At 49.5% G+C, this 18123-nt stretch overlaps 1 protein-coding gene across 3 annotated transcripts in view; it reads left to right on the top strand.

Annotated features, from left to right (window-relative positions):
• Nucleotides 1-18123, top strand: part of SH3BP5 (SH3 domain binding protein 5) — a 74254-nt gene that overhangs the window by 25255 nt on the left and 30876 nt on the right. For all 3 annotated transcript variants that reach the window (XR_014139779.1, XM_081802129.1, XM_081802119.1), the window contains exon 3: nucleotides 1059-1187. Coding sequence is in view for 2 of the 3 variants with exons in the window: in XM_081802129.1 (XP_081658255.1) it covers nucleotides 1059-1187 (129 nt within the window). In the remaining variant the exon portion in view is untranslated. The remainder of the gene's footprint in view (nucleotides 1-1058; nucleotides 1188-18123) is intronic.

The raw sequence follows: 18123 nt of genomic DNA on the forward strand, positions 1-18123 counted from the left end.
GGTTCCACAACACTGGTACCATTCTCATCCTGGCACAGACTTTTCTGGAATGGGCTATAGTGCGTGCCTCTCCCACCAGATTGGAAGTGCCCTGGAGACAGGCACCAAGCCCGAGGCCCAGCAGGGTCTGGCACGTGGGAAGTTTCCACACAGTGTTTAATGTAGACTACATCATATGGTTGAGGACTCCATGGGAGTGTAAGGAATGGGGCCACCATTATGGACTGGTGGCCAGGGGTGGCTGGACTAGACGTCTTCCTCTGAGGACCCAGACAAAACTTTTTTTTCTTTTTTTAAGATTTTATTTATTTATTTGACAGAGAGAAACACAGCGAGAGAGGGAACGCAAGCAGGGGGAGTGGGAGAGGGAGAAGCAGGCTTCCCATGGAGCAGGGAGCCCGATGTAGGGCTCGATTCCAGGACCCCGGGATCATGACCCGAGCTGAAGGCAGACGCTTAATGACTGAGCCACCCAGGCGCCCCCCCAAACAGAACTTTTAAATCAAATCTAAGGGGCACCTGGGTGGCTTAGTCGATTAAGTGTCTGCCTTCGGCTCAGGTCATGATCCCAGGGTCTTGGGATCAAGCCCCACGTTGGGTTCCCTGCTCAGTGGGGAGCCTGCTTCTCCCTCTCCCTCTGCCTCTCCCCTGCTTGTGCTCTCTCTCTCTGTCAAAAAAATAAAAAATATTTAAACCAAACCTGAGTTGTCTACCTTCATATGGTAGTCACTAGCTGCACTTATTTTTAAAACATAAATATATTTAATGAAAATTAAATAAATTAGAAACCCATTTCCTCGGTCTCAGCCAATTGTAAGTGCTCCGTAGCCAAATGTGGCCAGTGGCTGCCATACTGGGCAGTGCAAGCGGTAGAACGTTTCCAGTATCACAGAACGTTTCGGACCGTGCTGCTCTAGACACTGTGTTGTAAAAGTATTTATTTCAGGGCCTGTAGGTTTGTGTGCAGGCTCTCCTTGGTGCTTTTGAGTTAGGGAAAGTGGATTTTCCTGGATGCCTTCTCAAGCCTGAACTGTTTCCTTGTTTTCTCCTTGGTGCAGGATGCTCGTCAGAAGTTCCGCTCTGTTCTGGTGGAAGCAACGGTGAGACTGGACGAACTGGTGAAGAAAATTGGCAAAGCCGTGGAGGACTCGAAGCCCTATTGGGAGGCGCGCAGGGTGGCGAGGCAGGTAAGGTAGCCCCGCAGACCGTCTGCCCTGCCTCTGCCTGCCGCCCCCAACCGGGTCTGGGGTGCACCTTCTGACGGTTGTGCCTCCCGCCGAAGGGGAGAAGCGCGAGTCCCCGGAGATGCAGAATGACTGTGACTTTGTAAACAGCTGCATTTGAAGACAGCCTCTTATTTTCCCCTCCCCCCACAAGCTGCTCCATTCCAGCTCTTGATGCTCTTAATAGAGTGTGGGTGCTGGCATTTGGATGACCCCGTGAGTGGGTGCCCAGATCCACTCCCCGGCAGCTGGGCCATCTTGGTGCGGCGTGGGACCTAGTTCTGGCTTCACAGTGTGTCTTCTTTTGTCACCACTGATGTGATGCAGTGTTGTGCTTGCGTCCCCTCCCAGCCTCTGATAGCCAGGCCCCATGAACGGGGGGCGGGGGGAGTGGAGGAAAAGAGCCCCCAACACTCAGCAGGCCCTGGGGCTGGGGGCTTTCACAAACCTCCGTCCACTCTGGCTTCCCCGTCCCATGTCTCTTCAGTGTGACTTGCCACCCAAAGTAGGCCTAGGCGGGGTGGGGGGGGGGTGGTTTCAGAGTTTGGGTTCTGTCCCTTGTATGTGTTTATGTGATGGAAGCTGTGGTCTCTGCTGGTAAGAAAGTGTGAGCAACAGGTATTTGGACACCTACCATGTGCACAGGCAGGTGGAGGTGTGGAAGGGGAGATCATGGGAGGGTGAACCCTTGAGAGATGAAGCCCCAGAAATGGAAGAACATGTTCAGATCAGACCCATTGAGGGTCAGAGGCCAGGAGTTGGGCATTCTTCCCCTTTGCGCTGCCTCCATGCACCTCTCCAGTTTCTCATCAGGGGATTCCCCTTGATGGCTTTGGTGGTTCTACCGAGATCCTAGGTATGTTTTTGGCTTTCGCACTCTGAACCCTGAGCTGAGCTTTCTGTTTGGAGCCTGCCAGATCTGTTGCCTTGTTCCTAGACGGAATAGCTGCCTGAACCCGGTCTCCTTCCCTGGCCAGCTGCACGGCGTTGTACATCAGAGTGCCAATTACTCATTGGTCTCCAACAAGCTCTGAGCAGCCACTCCGCTTTCTACCTTTCTCTGGGCCCCACCCAGGCCTCTGGCTTTCCAGGGAATGAAGCCCTTCTCAAAAGGTGCTGGCCAGTCCCCAGGAGCTCCAGAGCCCTGAGGTGCTCTCTCTCAAAAGTACCTGTGTCCCACAGTCTTTCAGGTGCACCCCAAGTTGGGGATGTCTCATTCCCCCGCCACACCCTGCTGCCATGTAGCCCAGAGTAGAAGTATTCTTGATGTACGATTGCAGCATGAAGGGTTTGAGAAGAAATTTCTGATAATTTAATGTAAGCACTGATGAATACTGAGGAGGTTATGAAATCTCTTTTTCTGAAAGTCTTCAAAGCTTGAATTTGTTGCCTTCTGCCTCTCTTGAGCCCACAAATATCCTTAAAACCACCCACGTGCCCGTGCCTCAGGATGATTAAGAGTGGTCTGTTAAACCAAGCCCTTGGAGTTGTGGCAGACGTTTGCCCACCTGGTCCCTGGAGCTTGGGTTTCGGCACAGAGCTGGCTAAAGGAGCGTTTGTGGTTCAGGGGATGCTGGAGGTTGGTCCATTAGGTCACTGGCCCCAGCTGGTGGGAGGTGTCCACTGTTGGCTGTAGTCCTGTCACATGTGCTTCTACCTCAGAGTCTTTGAACTTCCTGGTCCCTCTGCTTGTCATTGATTTAACCCCAGAACTTGCGTGGTCCACTTCCTTGTCTTCAGGTTTCTGTTCCAATGCCACTTTATCAACAAGGCCTTCCTGGGCTACCGTTGACGTAACTGCCACTCACCATCTCTAGCACCCCCATCCCTCGTTCCTTGATTTGCCATTTCTCCGTAGCACTCTGTCCAGCTGACTTGTTATTGTTTATTTGTTTATAGTAGTGCAGCTCTGTGATGAACGCCTGAACAGATGCGTGAACAACGAGTTGGCAGGCAACAGCAGAGCCCATGCTCCTCCTGGCCCTCCCTTGGCATTCTGAGCGTTTCCTCCATTGCCCTTGACTCCCAACTTACCTGCCACATGGCCACGTGAGCAGAGGGGTAGGAACACGGCTGGTAAATCCAGCTTTGTCTGGGTTGGGTCCATTTAAATCTCATGCTGGGTAGGTCCCCAGTTGTCTGTGACACATCGGGGGTAGGTTTCACACCACTCTCTTCTGTACCCAAATCCTCTCTGATGGGGAAAGAGATAGGAGGGAGCTGGGCTGGCAGGGTCCCGCTGCTGGGCACCTGCGACCTATGGCATTGCTCCTTCCTCTCATTCCTTCTCTTGGCTGGTGAGGACAATGATCGTGACAATTGTGGAGTTCTGTGGGTGAGCCACTGAGTCATCAGGTCTCTTGAGATTATACCCAGACCCTGGGGGTGACTGACTCACTGTCAGCCAGCAGAGGCCAAGATGATTGTTAAAGGAACCCCTGCCTTCTTGCAGGTGGGGCAGGAAGAAGAAGGGCGGGGAAGGCCCAGAGGGACCCCTACCCCTCAACCCCAAGGGACTTTGTTGGTCTGTAGCCGAGGAACTGGAAGGACGCTCAAAGGCTGAGGCTGGTTGCGGCTGTCATATTTCATCTGCGCACATGGTGGGCTGTCTGGGCTCGGGCCAGGTGGTGAGTCTGTTTGTGCACCCGCATCCTCTGACCTTCCTGATGGTGAAGGGGGTGTGGTGCCCCTCCAGCGGCTGCCAAGTGGGGCTTCCTGTTTTCTTCCTCTCTCTTATCCCCACCCCCTTCCTTTCTATATTTATGGACCCTCTGGCTGTGTACAGCGGGGATGGTCTCAGGGATGCCTTCAAAACATCTGCTTCTAGTGTGTATCAGGAGGCGCTATGTTCCCAGGGCCTCTGCATCTTTGTCTGTGTGACAGGGGTGGTTACCGGAGCAGCCTTGGCTCTCTCGTGAGGTTGTCTTTAGGATTTAAGTGAGATAACGTGTGTGTTTGACCGCAGAAACCCTGCATGAGCTTAGGTTTCAGCTCCATTAAAGAAACTTTTTGTTGTAGAAAATTTTGAAAATAAATGAAGAAAAGAAGTCTCCATGTCTTCTGTTAATATTTGATTTATATCTCCTATTTTTATTTATTTATTTTTTTGTGTAAGAGATTATCCTGTGGTGGTGGTTTTCTACTGTCTGAATGCCCATGTCCATCCATCCAGAGTCGCAGTGGAAAGGAGACTTAAAGAGCTTCGTTTTCCAGAAAGAGTTTACAAAGGCTTGTAATTGTTGGGCCAGTAGAAATTCTATTTGCTTATCAAAAATTTGCATTAACTTTATTGTTCCCGATGTCATGTCAGATCAGGAATGGGTCAGATCCAGTCCTGTGAGGGGGAAAACCCAGCCCAAATTCTGCCGAGAGGAGGTAGAACACAGCCCCCCGACGCCCAGCTGGGGTGGGGGCAGGACACTGGCTTTGATGGATTTGAGGGCTTTTGTCCTTGAGCTGCAGCTTGTCTGTAAGGCTGCTTTGACGTATCTGTCAGCCCATGTGGCCTTCAGTGTGTGGCAGGGGATGTTCTGACAAGGGGGTGGAGCCATGTGACTCAGTAAAGCCTGAACAGCTGAGAGTGTTTCTGGCTTGCTTCGCTCCCTGGGCTCTAACTTGTCTAGCAGTAACCCTGGGCCTGTCATTTTTAGTGCGGCCACTCCCCATGCTGCTGCTGCCTTTTTTTTTTTTTTTTTTAAGATTTTATTTATTTATTTGACAGAGAGACATAGCGAGAGAGGGAACACAAGCAGGGGGAGTGGGGGAGGGAGAAGCAAGCTTCCCGCCGAGCAGGGAGCCCGATGCGGGGCTCGATCCCAGGACCCTGGGACCATGACCTGAGCCGAAGGCAGACGCTTCACGACTGAGCCACCCAGGCGCCCCTTTCTTCATATTTTTAAAGAGGTGTGGAAACTATATAGAACATACATTTTGCCATTTGGAAGTGTATAATCCAGCAGCATTAAGTACATTCATATTGTGGGGCCACGCCTACCACCATCCATCCCCAGAACTTTTTCATCTTCCCAAACTGCAGCTCCGTGCTTATTAGACGCCAACGCCCCAGTCCTTCCAACCCCCTGCCCTTGGCAACCATTGTTCTACTTTCTGTCCCTATGAATAAGTACCCGATATGAATGGAATCATGCAGGATTTGTCCTTCTGTGACTGGCTTCTCTGTTTGCCTAACATCTTCAGGGTTCGTCCATGTTGTAGCGTGTGTTAGAATTCCATTCCTTTTTAAGACTGAGTAATATTCTGTTGTATGGATACACCACATTTTGTTCCTTCATCCATTGATGAATACATATGGGCAACCCTCATTGTTTTTACGTAGTTGCAGTGTGTCAGAAGACTTTGCAAACCTGAAGAGCAACAGAAATGCAAAACAGTGAGGGTTGTTTGGAGGTTGCCTGTTTTGTGTAAGTCTGTGCCCCACACGTAAGCTCCTTTGGGGGAAGTTAGGCGAGTGGGAAGACATTTAAAGCTTGTGGAGTGACTTAGCTGTAGGACAACTGGCAAAGCCAGGCCTCTGAGCCAGACCTATTGGCTTTGAATCCCAACTTACTGTGGGACTTTGGTGGGTTACTGAATCTCTGTGCCTCAGTTTCTTCATCTGTAGAATGGAGTCGTGTATGTTAGCTTTTGCTGGGACACAAATCACCCCAAACTTAGTGGCCTAAAACACTTATTTAGCTCATGATTTTGCTGGGCAGTTTTTCTGATCTCAGGCTTGGCTGATGTCCTGCATATGTGATCAGTTGGTGGGTTGCCTGGGGGCTGGCTGATCTCCGATGGCTTTATCTGTCAGGCACTTGGTGGGTGGTCAGCTAAGGCTTCCCCGGGTGACTGGACCACATGCGTCTCATCCAACAGGCCAGTGAGGGCTTCTTCATGTGGTATGGGGATTCCAGGAATAAAGAGGACAAGCCCTTTTCAAGCCTCTGCCTACATCCCACTGGTTAATGTCCTGTTGGGTAGAGAAAGTCTGTTCAAACTCAAGAGGTGGGGAAAAAAAACTCCACCGCAAAGCACCCGCAAAGTCTCGTAGCCATGTAGGCAACTTAACAGGGATTGAACTAGTACATGTAAAGCATTTGGATCAAAGAAAAAGAATCTAAGTTGTTATTCCAGATGTATTTTGCTATCAAATATTGTGTCTCTGTGGTGAATCTGCTGCCTTAACAAAAGACCACCACGCTAGAAACGGCTGGATGGCAGAGAGAGTCCTGTGCTGGCTGAGAGGAGATACGTAAAATGTCAAGAATTTGAGGACTGGAGGGTGACCCCAGGTAACTACTGAGTCACCTGTGGGGGTAAAGTGTGCCAGAGGATCAAAAGTGATGAGGGGGAGTATCTGACTGACTTTTTCACTGATGGCAAGTGCTGTAAGCCCTGGCAGACAATGTGGTGAGGGGCTTGAATAATGGAGAGTTATGTTTTCCATGAAATGAAACAGCTCAAATGCATCAGATAATCCCTTTCATTCTTATGTTAACCGTAGAGGAACAGAGCATTGTAGTCTTTCTTTGTTGGGAAATTCTAGACATTGGTTTTGTTTGCAGAAGGCCCTCCATAAGTGGAGAAGGAGAGGGCTGGGTTTCACAAAGTGGGGACATAAACTCAAGGATATGTCAGGGATGGGTTATTACTCTCTTGTTCGGGTATTTTTTTTCCTCTGAATTTATCATTTTCTTTTACTCAACAGATATTTACTGGGTTCCTGTCGATGGTCAGGCCCTTGTTTTAGGAACAGAACAGAACAAAGAGCCTAACTGTGGAGCTGGTATTCATTCCACTCTTAGTCTCATAAAAGTATGTAGGGTGGGGTGTTGTGGGCAAAAGTAGAATCTTTTGGTCTGACTTAAAGTGTGAGTTCCCCACCCATTTGAGAACTAGAGTGAGACTATGGATTACAGTGGGCTAGTGGATTGGCGAGTAAAAGGGTTTCTCGAAGTATTTTCTCAGCATCTCCCCTTTGTGTGCTGGCCACTGTGGAGCATAAAATGTGGTCCGTATCCTCCAGGAGCCTCGTCAATACATATAAGCAAGGTGATTTTAAGGCATAGGTTATTACAGTCCCTGGTCATTATTCACAATAGTTAGGTTTTCCAAAGTCACTACCAATGCTGAATTAGAGAGGCATCCTATTGAGGCATTGCTCCTAGGGGAAATAGAGGGTCAGGGTCCTGAGAGCCTCTGGTCACATTTTCATCAACTGATCCATACATAACCTTCTTTCATGTATGTCTTTAAAGACACCTTATTTAGGGGCACCTGGGTGGCTCAGTCGGTTAAGCGACAGTCTTTTTTTTTTTTTTTTAAGATTTTTTATTTTTTATTAGAGAGCAAGTACAAGCAGGGGGAGCAGCAGGCAGAGGGAGAGGGAGAAGCAGGTTCCCCAGTGAGCAGGGAGCCCGATGCGGGACTCGATCCCAGGGCTCTGGGATCATGACCTGAGCCGAAGGCAGACACTTAACCATCTGAGCCACCCAGTCGCCCCAAGCGACATATTCTTGATTTCAGCTCAGGTTGTGATCCCAGGGTCGTGAGATCAAGCCCCGTGTCAGGCTCCATTCCCAGCGTGGAGCCTGCTTCAGACTCTCTCTCTCTCGCCCCACTGTGTGCATGTTGTCTCTCAAATAAATCTTAAAAAAAATACAAAGACACCTTATTTAATATATATTTCTTACAAGTAACTAATTATATACAGTACTTCCTTATAATAAAACACTAGCCAAGGAGGTTCGAACATTTTCCTGACCCTGGGTGACATGATCGTAAATTTACTTGGCTTTTAGCATCACGCAGTGTTGCCCACTATGTTTTTTTAATTGGTCATGATCTCCCATGCTTTGATACCAAATGGGGTCCACAGATTAGCCACTTTTCTGTAGCTTCCTCATGCACTATGGACTTGACTTTAACACTTAACTGGAGCAACTTCTTGTGGGGATCTGCAAATTTCCTCTTCCTTTTTCTGGGTGTACTGTATTGTTGATTCATTAACATTAAACTCATGGCCAACAGCACCGTGACTCATGCCTGAATGACGCGTATGTAAAACACATATTTTTTCCATAAGGCATCTACATCGTAGCCTTCTTGCACTTAGGAACACTAGCCAGCACTTCAGCACTAGGCTTGGGGGCCAATTTAAACAGCTGAATCCGACAAAAAGCACAAAAATGTGAGAAATGTGGCACTGAGTAGACAGGGGTGGACAGTTGTTTACAGCATGAGAGCCGCAACAAGAAGGCTGAGTGTTGCCTTCCTTGTTAGGCTGCAGCCGGGAAGGTGCGTGTGGAGTGACCGAACTGTTTTTGCTACCCTGTGTGCATCCAGACCCTGCAAGTGCTGTAAATATTGATTTTGGGGTTACAAATAAGTTTTAGCGAGTAGGCAAATTTGCAAATGTGGAATCCGTGAATACTGGGGACCATTTGTACTCACTCAAGGGAGAGGCTCATTTGTTAGAGAACTGAACCCCATGGCCCAGGTGTAGATATCGTGTCGAAGAAGCCAGTGGGGTGAGGTCACTCTAGGGAGTGGGAGTGTGGGGGAAGTCTGGGCAGAAAGGCACACTGGAGCCCCAAAGTGCAAGAGAGAGTCTGGGTAGGAATGACGAAAGAGCCGAGATCTGAGGGAGAGAAGCCCGTGTGGGCATAACCTGGGGTAAGTGTGTCAGCTCAAGGGCTATGGAAAGGGAGCCTATGGGAGCTGAAGGCCCAGATGGGGAAGGATGGTGGCCAACTGAGGGAGTACCTCCAGGCTGGGTTGAGAAGCTGCAGAGAAGCCACCGTGGGCTCTTATGTGTGCGGAGTTACGTTGTTTGAGATGGTAAATTAGACATACTAAATGTTGTCTTACATTAATGGCTGCACCATCTTTTGAGATCTAACTATGTGTTAGGCACCATATGTACTGTTGTGGGGGTGGGGGGGTTGTCATTTATCTTTCCTGTTTGTCCCTATAGTACAGATGAGGAAACTGGTCTTGGAGCCCAAAGACCATTACTTGGGCCTTTGCATAAACCCTTCTGGTGTCGTGGCTTAATCTGAGAGAATGTGAAGGGAAGCTTTAACAGACTTAGTGGTTAACCAGCGGTCAAGAATGAGTCACAGGGAACTCCAGGGTTTTGACCTGAATGGCTTGAGTGCCAGTAGGAAGTGGACAGTGGGGACCCAGCTTTGGGAGAAGGCGGTGAGCTCACCCTCCTGAATGTTACAGCTGTGACGGGGCACGGCAGTAGGAATGTCACAGGCGAGGACACGGGGCGGTTGGAGGTGGGGAGCTGGGAGTCAATATGGAGGTGTGGAGTCAATATGGGAGCGCGTGTATGGAGAGAATGGAGTCAGAGATTCAGGCTGGAGGGAAAGAGGGAGAGGAGAGGAATTGGAGCAGTCTTTGTATACCAGGCACTTTTCTAAATGCTTCACGTATAGGAGGGAGGGACTTTTTTAAGTTATGCAGGGCTGGAAGGTGAGGTAGAGAAGTTGGGTTATTCAAGGGGCCCTCTGTGTCCTTTCGTATCGAGGATCTACTAGGTCCCCAGGTCTGTGGAGTCGTAGGTCCCTTATGTATGTTCTCTGTGTCCGCTCAGCAGACTTGAAGGTGGCATTACTGTCGTGGTCAGACGGAGGGGGTACTGAGTGAGGCTCGGGGAGGGGAAGCGGCACCCCAGATCACCCACCTGGTGAGGAGAGGAGCGGAGATTTGAACCCACGCGTCTGCCTGGTTCTGGCTGCCGCCCAGTGCTTGGCCCTCCCAGGGCATTTCGTGACTACCGGAAAGCCTGAACGGCACACTGACGCAGCTTAGGGGGCAGGTTGGAGCAATAACAGACATGGAGGGCTCAAAGGAAGAAGTTGAGCTCGTCTGTACAGTTGTTCCCCTGCCTTTTCTGCCCTGGGGTAACTGTGAGGCTCTGGTTCCAGGCAGTCTGGGGCCCTTTGAAACTCCTTCCCCTCGTGGCACGCCCTCCTAGTTCTCCTGGGACTCGAGCGCAGCTTCATCGTGCCTCCCTTCTTCCCGGTCACTGTCATTTCCGCTGGGCCACTGGCCTGCCTGGGTGGCAGCGCTCACGTGGGACTCGGGTGAGGAGGTCTGGGTCAGTGATGTCCTTCCCTGTGGCCCTGATCGTGTTCCCACGGGGCGGCCCTAGGCCGGTTCCTGGGAAGTGCGTCATCCCTGCTGCCCACGGTAAGGGCAGGCGGTGAGTGATGTCTCAGAGCAGAGCCCCTGCTGATTTACAGCAGCGGAGGGGAATGGACTATTAACTCCCCCTTGCCTGTAAGACTGTATCCTGCCTTGCAGTCTTGCTTGGAGGTCCTGGCAAAGAAGCAGCTGCAGTTTGGAAGCTTAGATGCTTGATCAAGATGGGGTCAGTGGGGGCCGGTGGGGGCGACAGTTTGTGGCAGCTTCTGACCCAGGTCAAAGGCTCCTGACATGGGGGAGGTCTTGAGGCGTAAGTCGGAAGGGCTGACCTCGCGGGAGCCTCTGCACCTCCTGCTTGGCTGGCTCTGCAGTAGGCATCCTCTGCTGGGGCTGGAGCTGGAGTGTTGCTGATCTTGAGGTTTTCTCTTCGTGTAGTGCAATGGGCCACTTGCTTTGACCCTTTCCTGCCTGGCCAGCTGTGGGGGACTGGTTGCAATAGGGTGTCAGCCAAGCAGTATGAAGCTGGAGGTATTACCCCCCCATGACCTTGTAAGTTGGGGGTTTTGTCAGGGGCGGTTCCCTGTCCCTTGTCCCCTTTGCCTTTGATGCCCAGTAAGTGCCTCTTGGTGGGCAACATGCTGCCTGAAGCCGACAGAGGTGGTTTGTCACCGCAGTTTGGCGGTTAGTGGGGGATGTGAAGTTTTGTATTGTATTTGAAATCATGCGGCTCCTTGGATATGTCTCTTCTCTCCTTCCGTCTTCAATAAAATGATTGCGTTAAAAATCGTCCCTTCCTTCCACCTCGGTAAACCAGCCATGTTCCCTGGAAGGGGTGGCAGGGTGACTGATTTCTCAGCTGCAGAAGATTCAAGTATGGGATGTATTTTTGCCATGAGTGTTGTCAACACGGGTAGGCCTTTTTATGCTGTCAGGTAACCAGGTTTGGTCCCGGACAGATGATGATGTTTCTCTTGAGCACTTTTGGCTTACCTCTCTGTTCCCTTTCCTCATCTTGGGGATCCACCCTCTGCCCACTCTGCTTTCCTTCTTTTCTCTTCCATTTCCCCCTCCCCTGCCCTCCCAGGGTGACTTCATATTCTCCCCCTTTCCCTCTGTGAACATCTACCCTGAAGAATCGGATGGCTTTATTCACACTAAGTAGATGTGTGATAAGGCTTAAGTATTTACGGACTCTGGACCTTTGAGTAGCTCTGCTTTAGAAACCTTCCACTGTCTTGGGATAATCTGCTTCCCGTTGTGGAGCACGGATTCCCAGCTCAGTGTTTGTGGCCCAGTAGGAGCTTCTCGACAGGTGTGTGAAGGGACACATCCATCCCCGTGAGGGAAGTGCGGGGAAGTTCAGGTGGTAGCCAGGGTGTTCATGTGTGTGTGGTGGGATGTCCTTGTGGGGTGTAAAGCAGAGGTAGGGGCAGCAGATGGAATACAGGATGTTCAGTGAAATTTGAATTTCCGATCACTTTTTTTTTTTTTAAGGATATCTCTTCTGTGATATTTGGGACTTAGGTAAAACTAAAAAAATTGTCATGCACCTGAAAATCAAACTTAACTGGGAGTCCTTTATTTTTATTTGCTAAATCTAGCAGCCCTACAAAGGAGGGGAGCTGTGTTGAGTCATCAGACAGATGGATAAAGTTGTTTTGGAGTCAGCCACCCCCTTTCAGGTTCCTGAATTTATAGCCTGTGTTGTGGAGGGAAGGATTCTGGTCCCGCTGCGCTGTTCTGTTCCTTAGCCTGCAGCCTTGGGCAGGTACAAGTGAATGAATATGTAGGAGTATTCAGTACAACTGAGAGTGTCAGCATCTCACACTATAGTTCTATACTCCTAAGCCTAGTGTTTTCAGGAAGAAATGGAGTTTATTTTTTTTTAAAGATTTTATTTATTTATTTTAGAAAGAGCGCAAGCTGGGGAGGAGCAGAGGGGGAGGGAGAAGAAGAGGGAAAGAATCTCAAGCAGACTCGTGCCAAGTGTGGAGCCCGACGCCAGGCTCGATCTCACGACCCCGAGATCATGACCTGAGCCTAAACCAAGAGTCAGATGCTCAACCGACTGAGGCACCCAGGTGCTGAAATGGGGTTTCTGAGAAAAGTGGCTGAGTCTATGAACACTGCCCCCCTCGACCTTACCATCTTGATGGCTAAGAACTGGTCGGCTCCAGACAGAACTCTGAACGGCTCCATGGACAGGCCACATGAACTAGGTCTCTTTTGAAGGATCTTCCGGAATGTGGGTCCCTCAGCCACTCTTTGCCCTGACTTATCCAGGCACCACCTGGTGTCTGCCTCCCTCGAACTTCTTCTCTTCCCCCCATTCTTGAGTGTCTTTATTAGTTACTTTGATCATTTACTCATGTTTGTTTAGTTTTCAGTTGCAGACTTTGCCAGGCACCAGGGAGCTTACGTTCTCCCAGGGGAAAGAGTGCCTCTTTGCTGCACTTAGGGCAATGATCAGCTTTGTTTAGGAAGCCTCACTTTGAAGAAGTGGGTTAAATGGAAGTACACCGAGGATACCATTTGTTTATTAGTTCGTTACCAGCCTCAAGTGCCTTCCCCAGCCCTTTGGCAAAGCACCATAGTGCAGAGAAGATGCTGGGCCTTTTTTATTTCTAAAAGTCATGGTGCATCAATCTCCTAAGGTTCTCTCATTCTTTGAATTTAAGTCTCTTGATCTCAGAGTCAGGCCAACTAAGTGAAGATTCACTTTACACAGAGGACACGGGGAGGTCTCTTTTTACACTGACCTGAGCACTCAACCAAGGTGGTTGAAGGTATCTGTAGTGGGTTCTTAAAGAGCAGTTGGAAGGAAATCATAAGAGGAAGGCACTGTATTGAGTTTCTGTCCATTCATCTTCTGTCTGGCCTCATCCCAGCACCTAAGTTCTACAGCCTGAAATCATGAAATTTACATTGCCTTATGCACAGAATAATGGCCTCTTCTTATAACAACCAGGAATTGCATTTGGTTGCAAGCAACCAAGGACTCAAAAACAATGGCCTGCACATGCTAGGATACGTTCTCTCACCTGGAAGAAGACTTGAAGTAGGCAGTCTAGTGTAGTCTGGTGCTGTGACTCCATGGTCATCTGAGACCCAGTGACCCATAAGTATTGCTCAGTCCTATGAGTTCCAGCTCAAATCCACCTCATGGTCCAAGATAGCTCCAGGAGCTCCAGCTGTCACATCTGCATTTCGGAACAAAAGGGATAAAAGAGGAATGGGCAAGGGACGTATTCCCCTTCTGTTTTAAAGAGTCTACTCGGAATTCTTAGACAACACCCTGCTTCCATTTCATTGCTGGAACCTGGTCACACAGTCGTGGGTAGCTGCACACCTGGCTTGGCTTAGAGGTTTTTGACTAGCAGGGTTGTTTCTAAGGATGGGGAGGGGAGGGTAGATATTGGGAGGCAGCTAACTGTGCCACGTCTGGGCTGTGGTTTACCTATCTTCTAGTAAGGCTCTGGGTTGGACGGAGTTAGAGGTGGGCAGGTGTGACCCACAGAGCAGGCCAAGGCCGCCTCAGAGTAGGGAAATGCAGTCAACCCTGTTTCTCTCTGCTGGGTCACTTCCCTCCCTTTACGGCGTGTGGAAAAACTTCCTGTCCTTTATATTGTGTTGGAGACCTATGAGGAAATCGTAGCTTCCCATGAAGGTGTAATTGTGTTTTGTGTGTTGTGTCAAGTCACAGAATCCTTTCATACTTTCTTTTAACAAATGCTAATTAAATGACTCATTTCCCATTTCCACCTCTCTGGTAGAAGCCCTGACGTCTGACCTGGATGATTGAAATGGCCTTCTATTGGTATTCCTGCCTTCTAGTGCCCTTCCCCCACCTGTCCCCACCGCCTCCCAACTGAATCTTGCCAGATTCAGTTCTGCTGATAGTTCTCCGAAAACTTCAGTGCACGTGATAGTTGATTTTACATGTCAACTTAGCTGGGTCACACGGTGCCCAGGTGTGTGGTCAAATATTATTCTGAATGTTTCTGTGAGGGCTTTTATTGGATGAGACATTTAAACCGGTGGGATCTGAGTAAAGCAGATTGCCCTCCATAATGTGGGTGGGCCTCATACAGTCAGTTGAAGGCCTGAATAGAGCAAAAGAGTGACATCCTCCGAACAAGAGAGAATTCTTTTTCTAAAGATTTATTTATCTGAAAGAGCAAGTGAGTGGGAGGAGGGGTAGAGGGAGAGTGAGAGAATCTCAAGCAGACTCCCTGATGAGCACGGAGCTTGGCATGGGGCTTGATCTCTCGACCCTGAGATCATGACCTGCCTGACCCGAAACCCAAGAGTTGGATGCTCAACTGACTGAGCCACCCAGGTGCCCCCCACAGAGAAGTCTGTAGCAGATGGCCTTTGGACTTGAAGTATCAGCTGTTCTCTGAGTCTTGGGCCTGTCGGCCCACCCTTGCAGATTTTGGATTTGCCAGCCCCATGATTACATGAGCTGATTACTTAACATAAATCTCTTCCTCTATAAACAGACGTACCTTGGAGATATTGCAGGTTTGGTTCCAGACCACTGCAGTAAAGCGAATGTCACAATAAAGTAAGTCAAGTGAATTCTTTTGTTTCCCTCTGCATATAAAAACTGTTTACCATAAATTGTAGTCTGTTAAATGTGCAATAGCATTATGTCTAAAAAGGTACATGCCATAATTGAAAAATACTTTATAGCTAAAAAAAAAAAGTGCTCACTATCATCTGAGCTTTCAGCAAGTGGCAGTCTTTTTCCTGGGAGGGTCTTGCCTTAGTGTTGATGGCTGCTGACTGATCAGGGTGGTGGTTGCTGAAGGCTGGGGCGGCTGGGGCAATTTCTGAAAAAAAGACAACAGTGAAGTTTGCCACATTGGTTGACTCTTCCTTTCATGAACAATTTCTCTGCAGCATGTGATGCTATTTGATAGCATTTTACCCACAGTAGAACTTCTTTCAAAATGGAGTTGATTTCTCTCAAACCCTGCTGCTGTTTATCAACTAAGTTTATGAAATATTCCAAATCCTTTGTCGTCATATGAGCCATGTTCCTAGCATCCGCACCAGGAGTAGATGCCGTCTCAAGAAACCGCTTTCTTTGCTCATCCCTAAGAAGCAGCTCCTCACTGGTTCAAGTTTGATCATGAGATTGTAGCAATGCAGTATAATAAAAATGAAAACGTTTGAAATATGGAGAATTACCAAATGTGACAGAGTCATGGAGTGAACAGATGCTGTGGAAAAATGGCGCCGGTAGACTTGCTTGATGCAGGGTTGGCACAAACCTTCAATTTGTAAAAAACGCAGTATCTTTGAAGCGCAGTGAAGTGCAGCGCCGTAGAATGAGGTCTGCCCGAGTACACGTCCTTTGGGCTCTGTTTTCTCTGTAGAACCCTGACCCATACAGCATGTCTGTGTCCAGTGTCCGGCCCAGATCTAAGTGCAGCGCACAGGGCTTTTCCGTCTGGCCTGGGGCTCATTCTCTAGCCCCTGTGTGTTCTGGACTGAGCCACCTGCGCCCCCTCCTTCGCCCCCCCCCCCCCCAGGTGCTGGGTACATGCTGTTGCTGTGCTCCCAGCTTCTGGATACGTCATGGAGTGTTTTGCATTGTTGCGCATTCTGTTCTCTGCCTGCAGTGTTTCCCTCCCCACCCTGACTAGCTCTGTGATGTTCAGAATGGCAGCCATTGGCCACATGGGGCTACTTAGAGGCCAAGTCCTAAAGTCGATAAAATTAAAAGTTCAATTCTTCCGTCTCCCTAGCCACAGCTTCAAGTGCCCAGTAGCCACACGTGGCTGATGGCTACTGTTTTGGGACAGCGCACATAGAGAACATTTCTGTCATTGCAGGGAGTTCTCTTGGGCAGGGCTACTTGGCTCTTACCTTCGCCTGGTTAAAGTGAGGGCATGGGGCCGTGTAACTCCTGCACTTGCCCCGCGGTCCCCCCACCTCACTGAGCTTTCCTTCAGCTTTGCTTCTGGGAGAATTTGATGAAAGCTATGGACGTTATCCTCTGAAAACCTGGGCGTGTGGGTGCATAAATCATAAACACAATCCGAAGGTATTCTTCAGCTTCCCTTCAAGGTCACCCGTGTCCTGTGGGTTAATAACTATGAGCGAATAATGCTCGTACTGCTTGCTTATGGAACAGCTGACGCTTCTGTACGGCCTACTATGTGCCTGGTCTGAGCACTTTGCATGTGTTAGCTCGCTCCTCAGAGCAACCCCACAAGGTACCTTGCAGACATTGTCTGCATTTTGCCGATGAGGAAACTGAGGCACAGAGAATTAAAGTGCTTAGGGTCACCCAGCCAGTGAGTGGCCTGGCCAGGATTTGACCCAGGCTGTCCGCGTTCCAAGTCTGTGTTCCTAACCTCTACACCAAGGGCTAAGAACCCTGCCCTAGAAACCTGAGCTCCTTGAGGACAGAAATTGCTTCTTATCCTTTGCAGATCTTCATGGTGCACAGTGAAGGTGAAATGAATGCTTGATGGAAGGAGGGATGCTTGGGATTGAGTTACACAGGCTTAAGGCATAATCGTCTTGGCTCTGGGATGTTTGGATCCTTCAACTGGGTGTCTTTTTTTTTTTTTTTTTTTTTTTAAAGATTTTATTTATTTATTTGCGAGAGAGAGAAAGAGCAGGAGGGAGAGGGAGAGAGAATCTGAAGCAGACTCTGTGCTGAGTGCAGAGCCCGACACGGGGCTCGATCCTACGACCCTGAGATCATGACCTGGGCCGAAATCAAGAGTCGGATGCTTAACCGACTGAGCCACCCAGACGCCCCCTTCAACTGGGTGTCTTATGCTTTTTCTTTCTTAGTTTTATTGGCCGCAATTTGTTCCTGACCCCTTACAGCTGGGAGAGGTCCCGAGTCCTCCGAGCAGCTTTGCTTGGCAATGCGGGGTGGGAAGGGGAGGGGGTTTGCAGGAGTCCTGGCTCCCTTGGAGCACCCCTGCCATGCCAGTGGGTGCTGCCCTTGCCTCCCCGAGCTGGGCGCTGTCACAAGGCCGTCCCTGTCTTTTCCAGAGATCCCTAGGTGACTCGAGGTGGCATGGGCTCCAGTGGCCCGACGGGTCACTCTTCCCGACAGCCTGCTCCTGCGGGGTCTGCTGGCCATGGCCTCGTGAACATCTTTGCCTTGTCTCGCAGCTGACCCCAGTTTTTCCATATACTGAGCTAAGCAGGGAGCCATGTTGTGCTAACTCTTATTTATTTGTGAAGGCCTCCTTCTCGTCTGTGTCCCCCTGACCTTGAATTCCTTGGGAGATCTTACTGCAGGTAAAAGTTAAGATTAAGCCAAGTCATGCTGCCCCAGAGACAGAAGATAGGCTGGAGGAGGGGGTTTGACCTTTCAGTGAATCCGTTGTTCTCTGGCTGTGCTTACATGGGCCTGGCAGTGAATAGTGCCAAGTGACCCAGGGAAGCCTGGAACTCAGAGAAGGTGGCAAGGGGCAGCCAAGGTCTTTGGCTCCAGGAGGGCTTGGAATTGCCCCATTTCTAAGTGCACATTCTTCCCTGTCCTTGTGGTAGTGACTCCCAGATGTACAGAATGTGGTCGCCATCTTCAGGGAGTTTGTAATCTCGTCGAGAAGGCCAAGTGAAGAGCAAAATAATTCAAGAGCCGTGTCATCCATATGTTCAAATGTTGGGCAGGTTTCAAAGTGTTTTTCCACTATCTTATAATGTGGCAGACGGCTGAAATAAATATAGAAACTTGGTCCTGTGAATTCAGAGAGGGTAAAATTTC

Source organism: Leptonychotes weddellii, chromosome 1 (genome assembly GCF_054177405.1).
Source record: "Leptonychotes weddellii isolate Sample4059 chromosome 1, ASM5417740v2, whole genome shotgun sequence".
Lineage (NCBI taxonomy): Eukaryota > Metazoa > Chordata > Mammalia > Carnivora > Phocidae > Leptonychotes > Leptonychotes weddellii.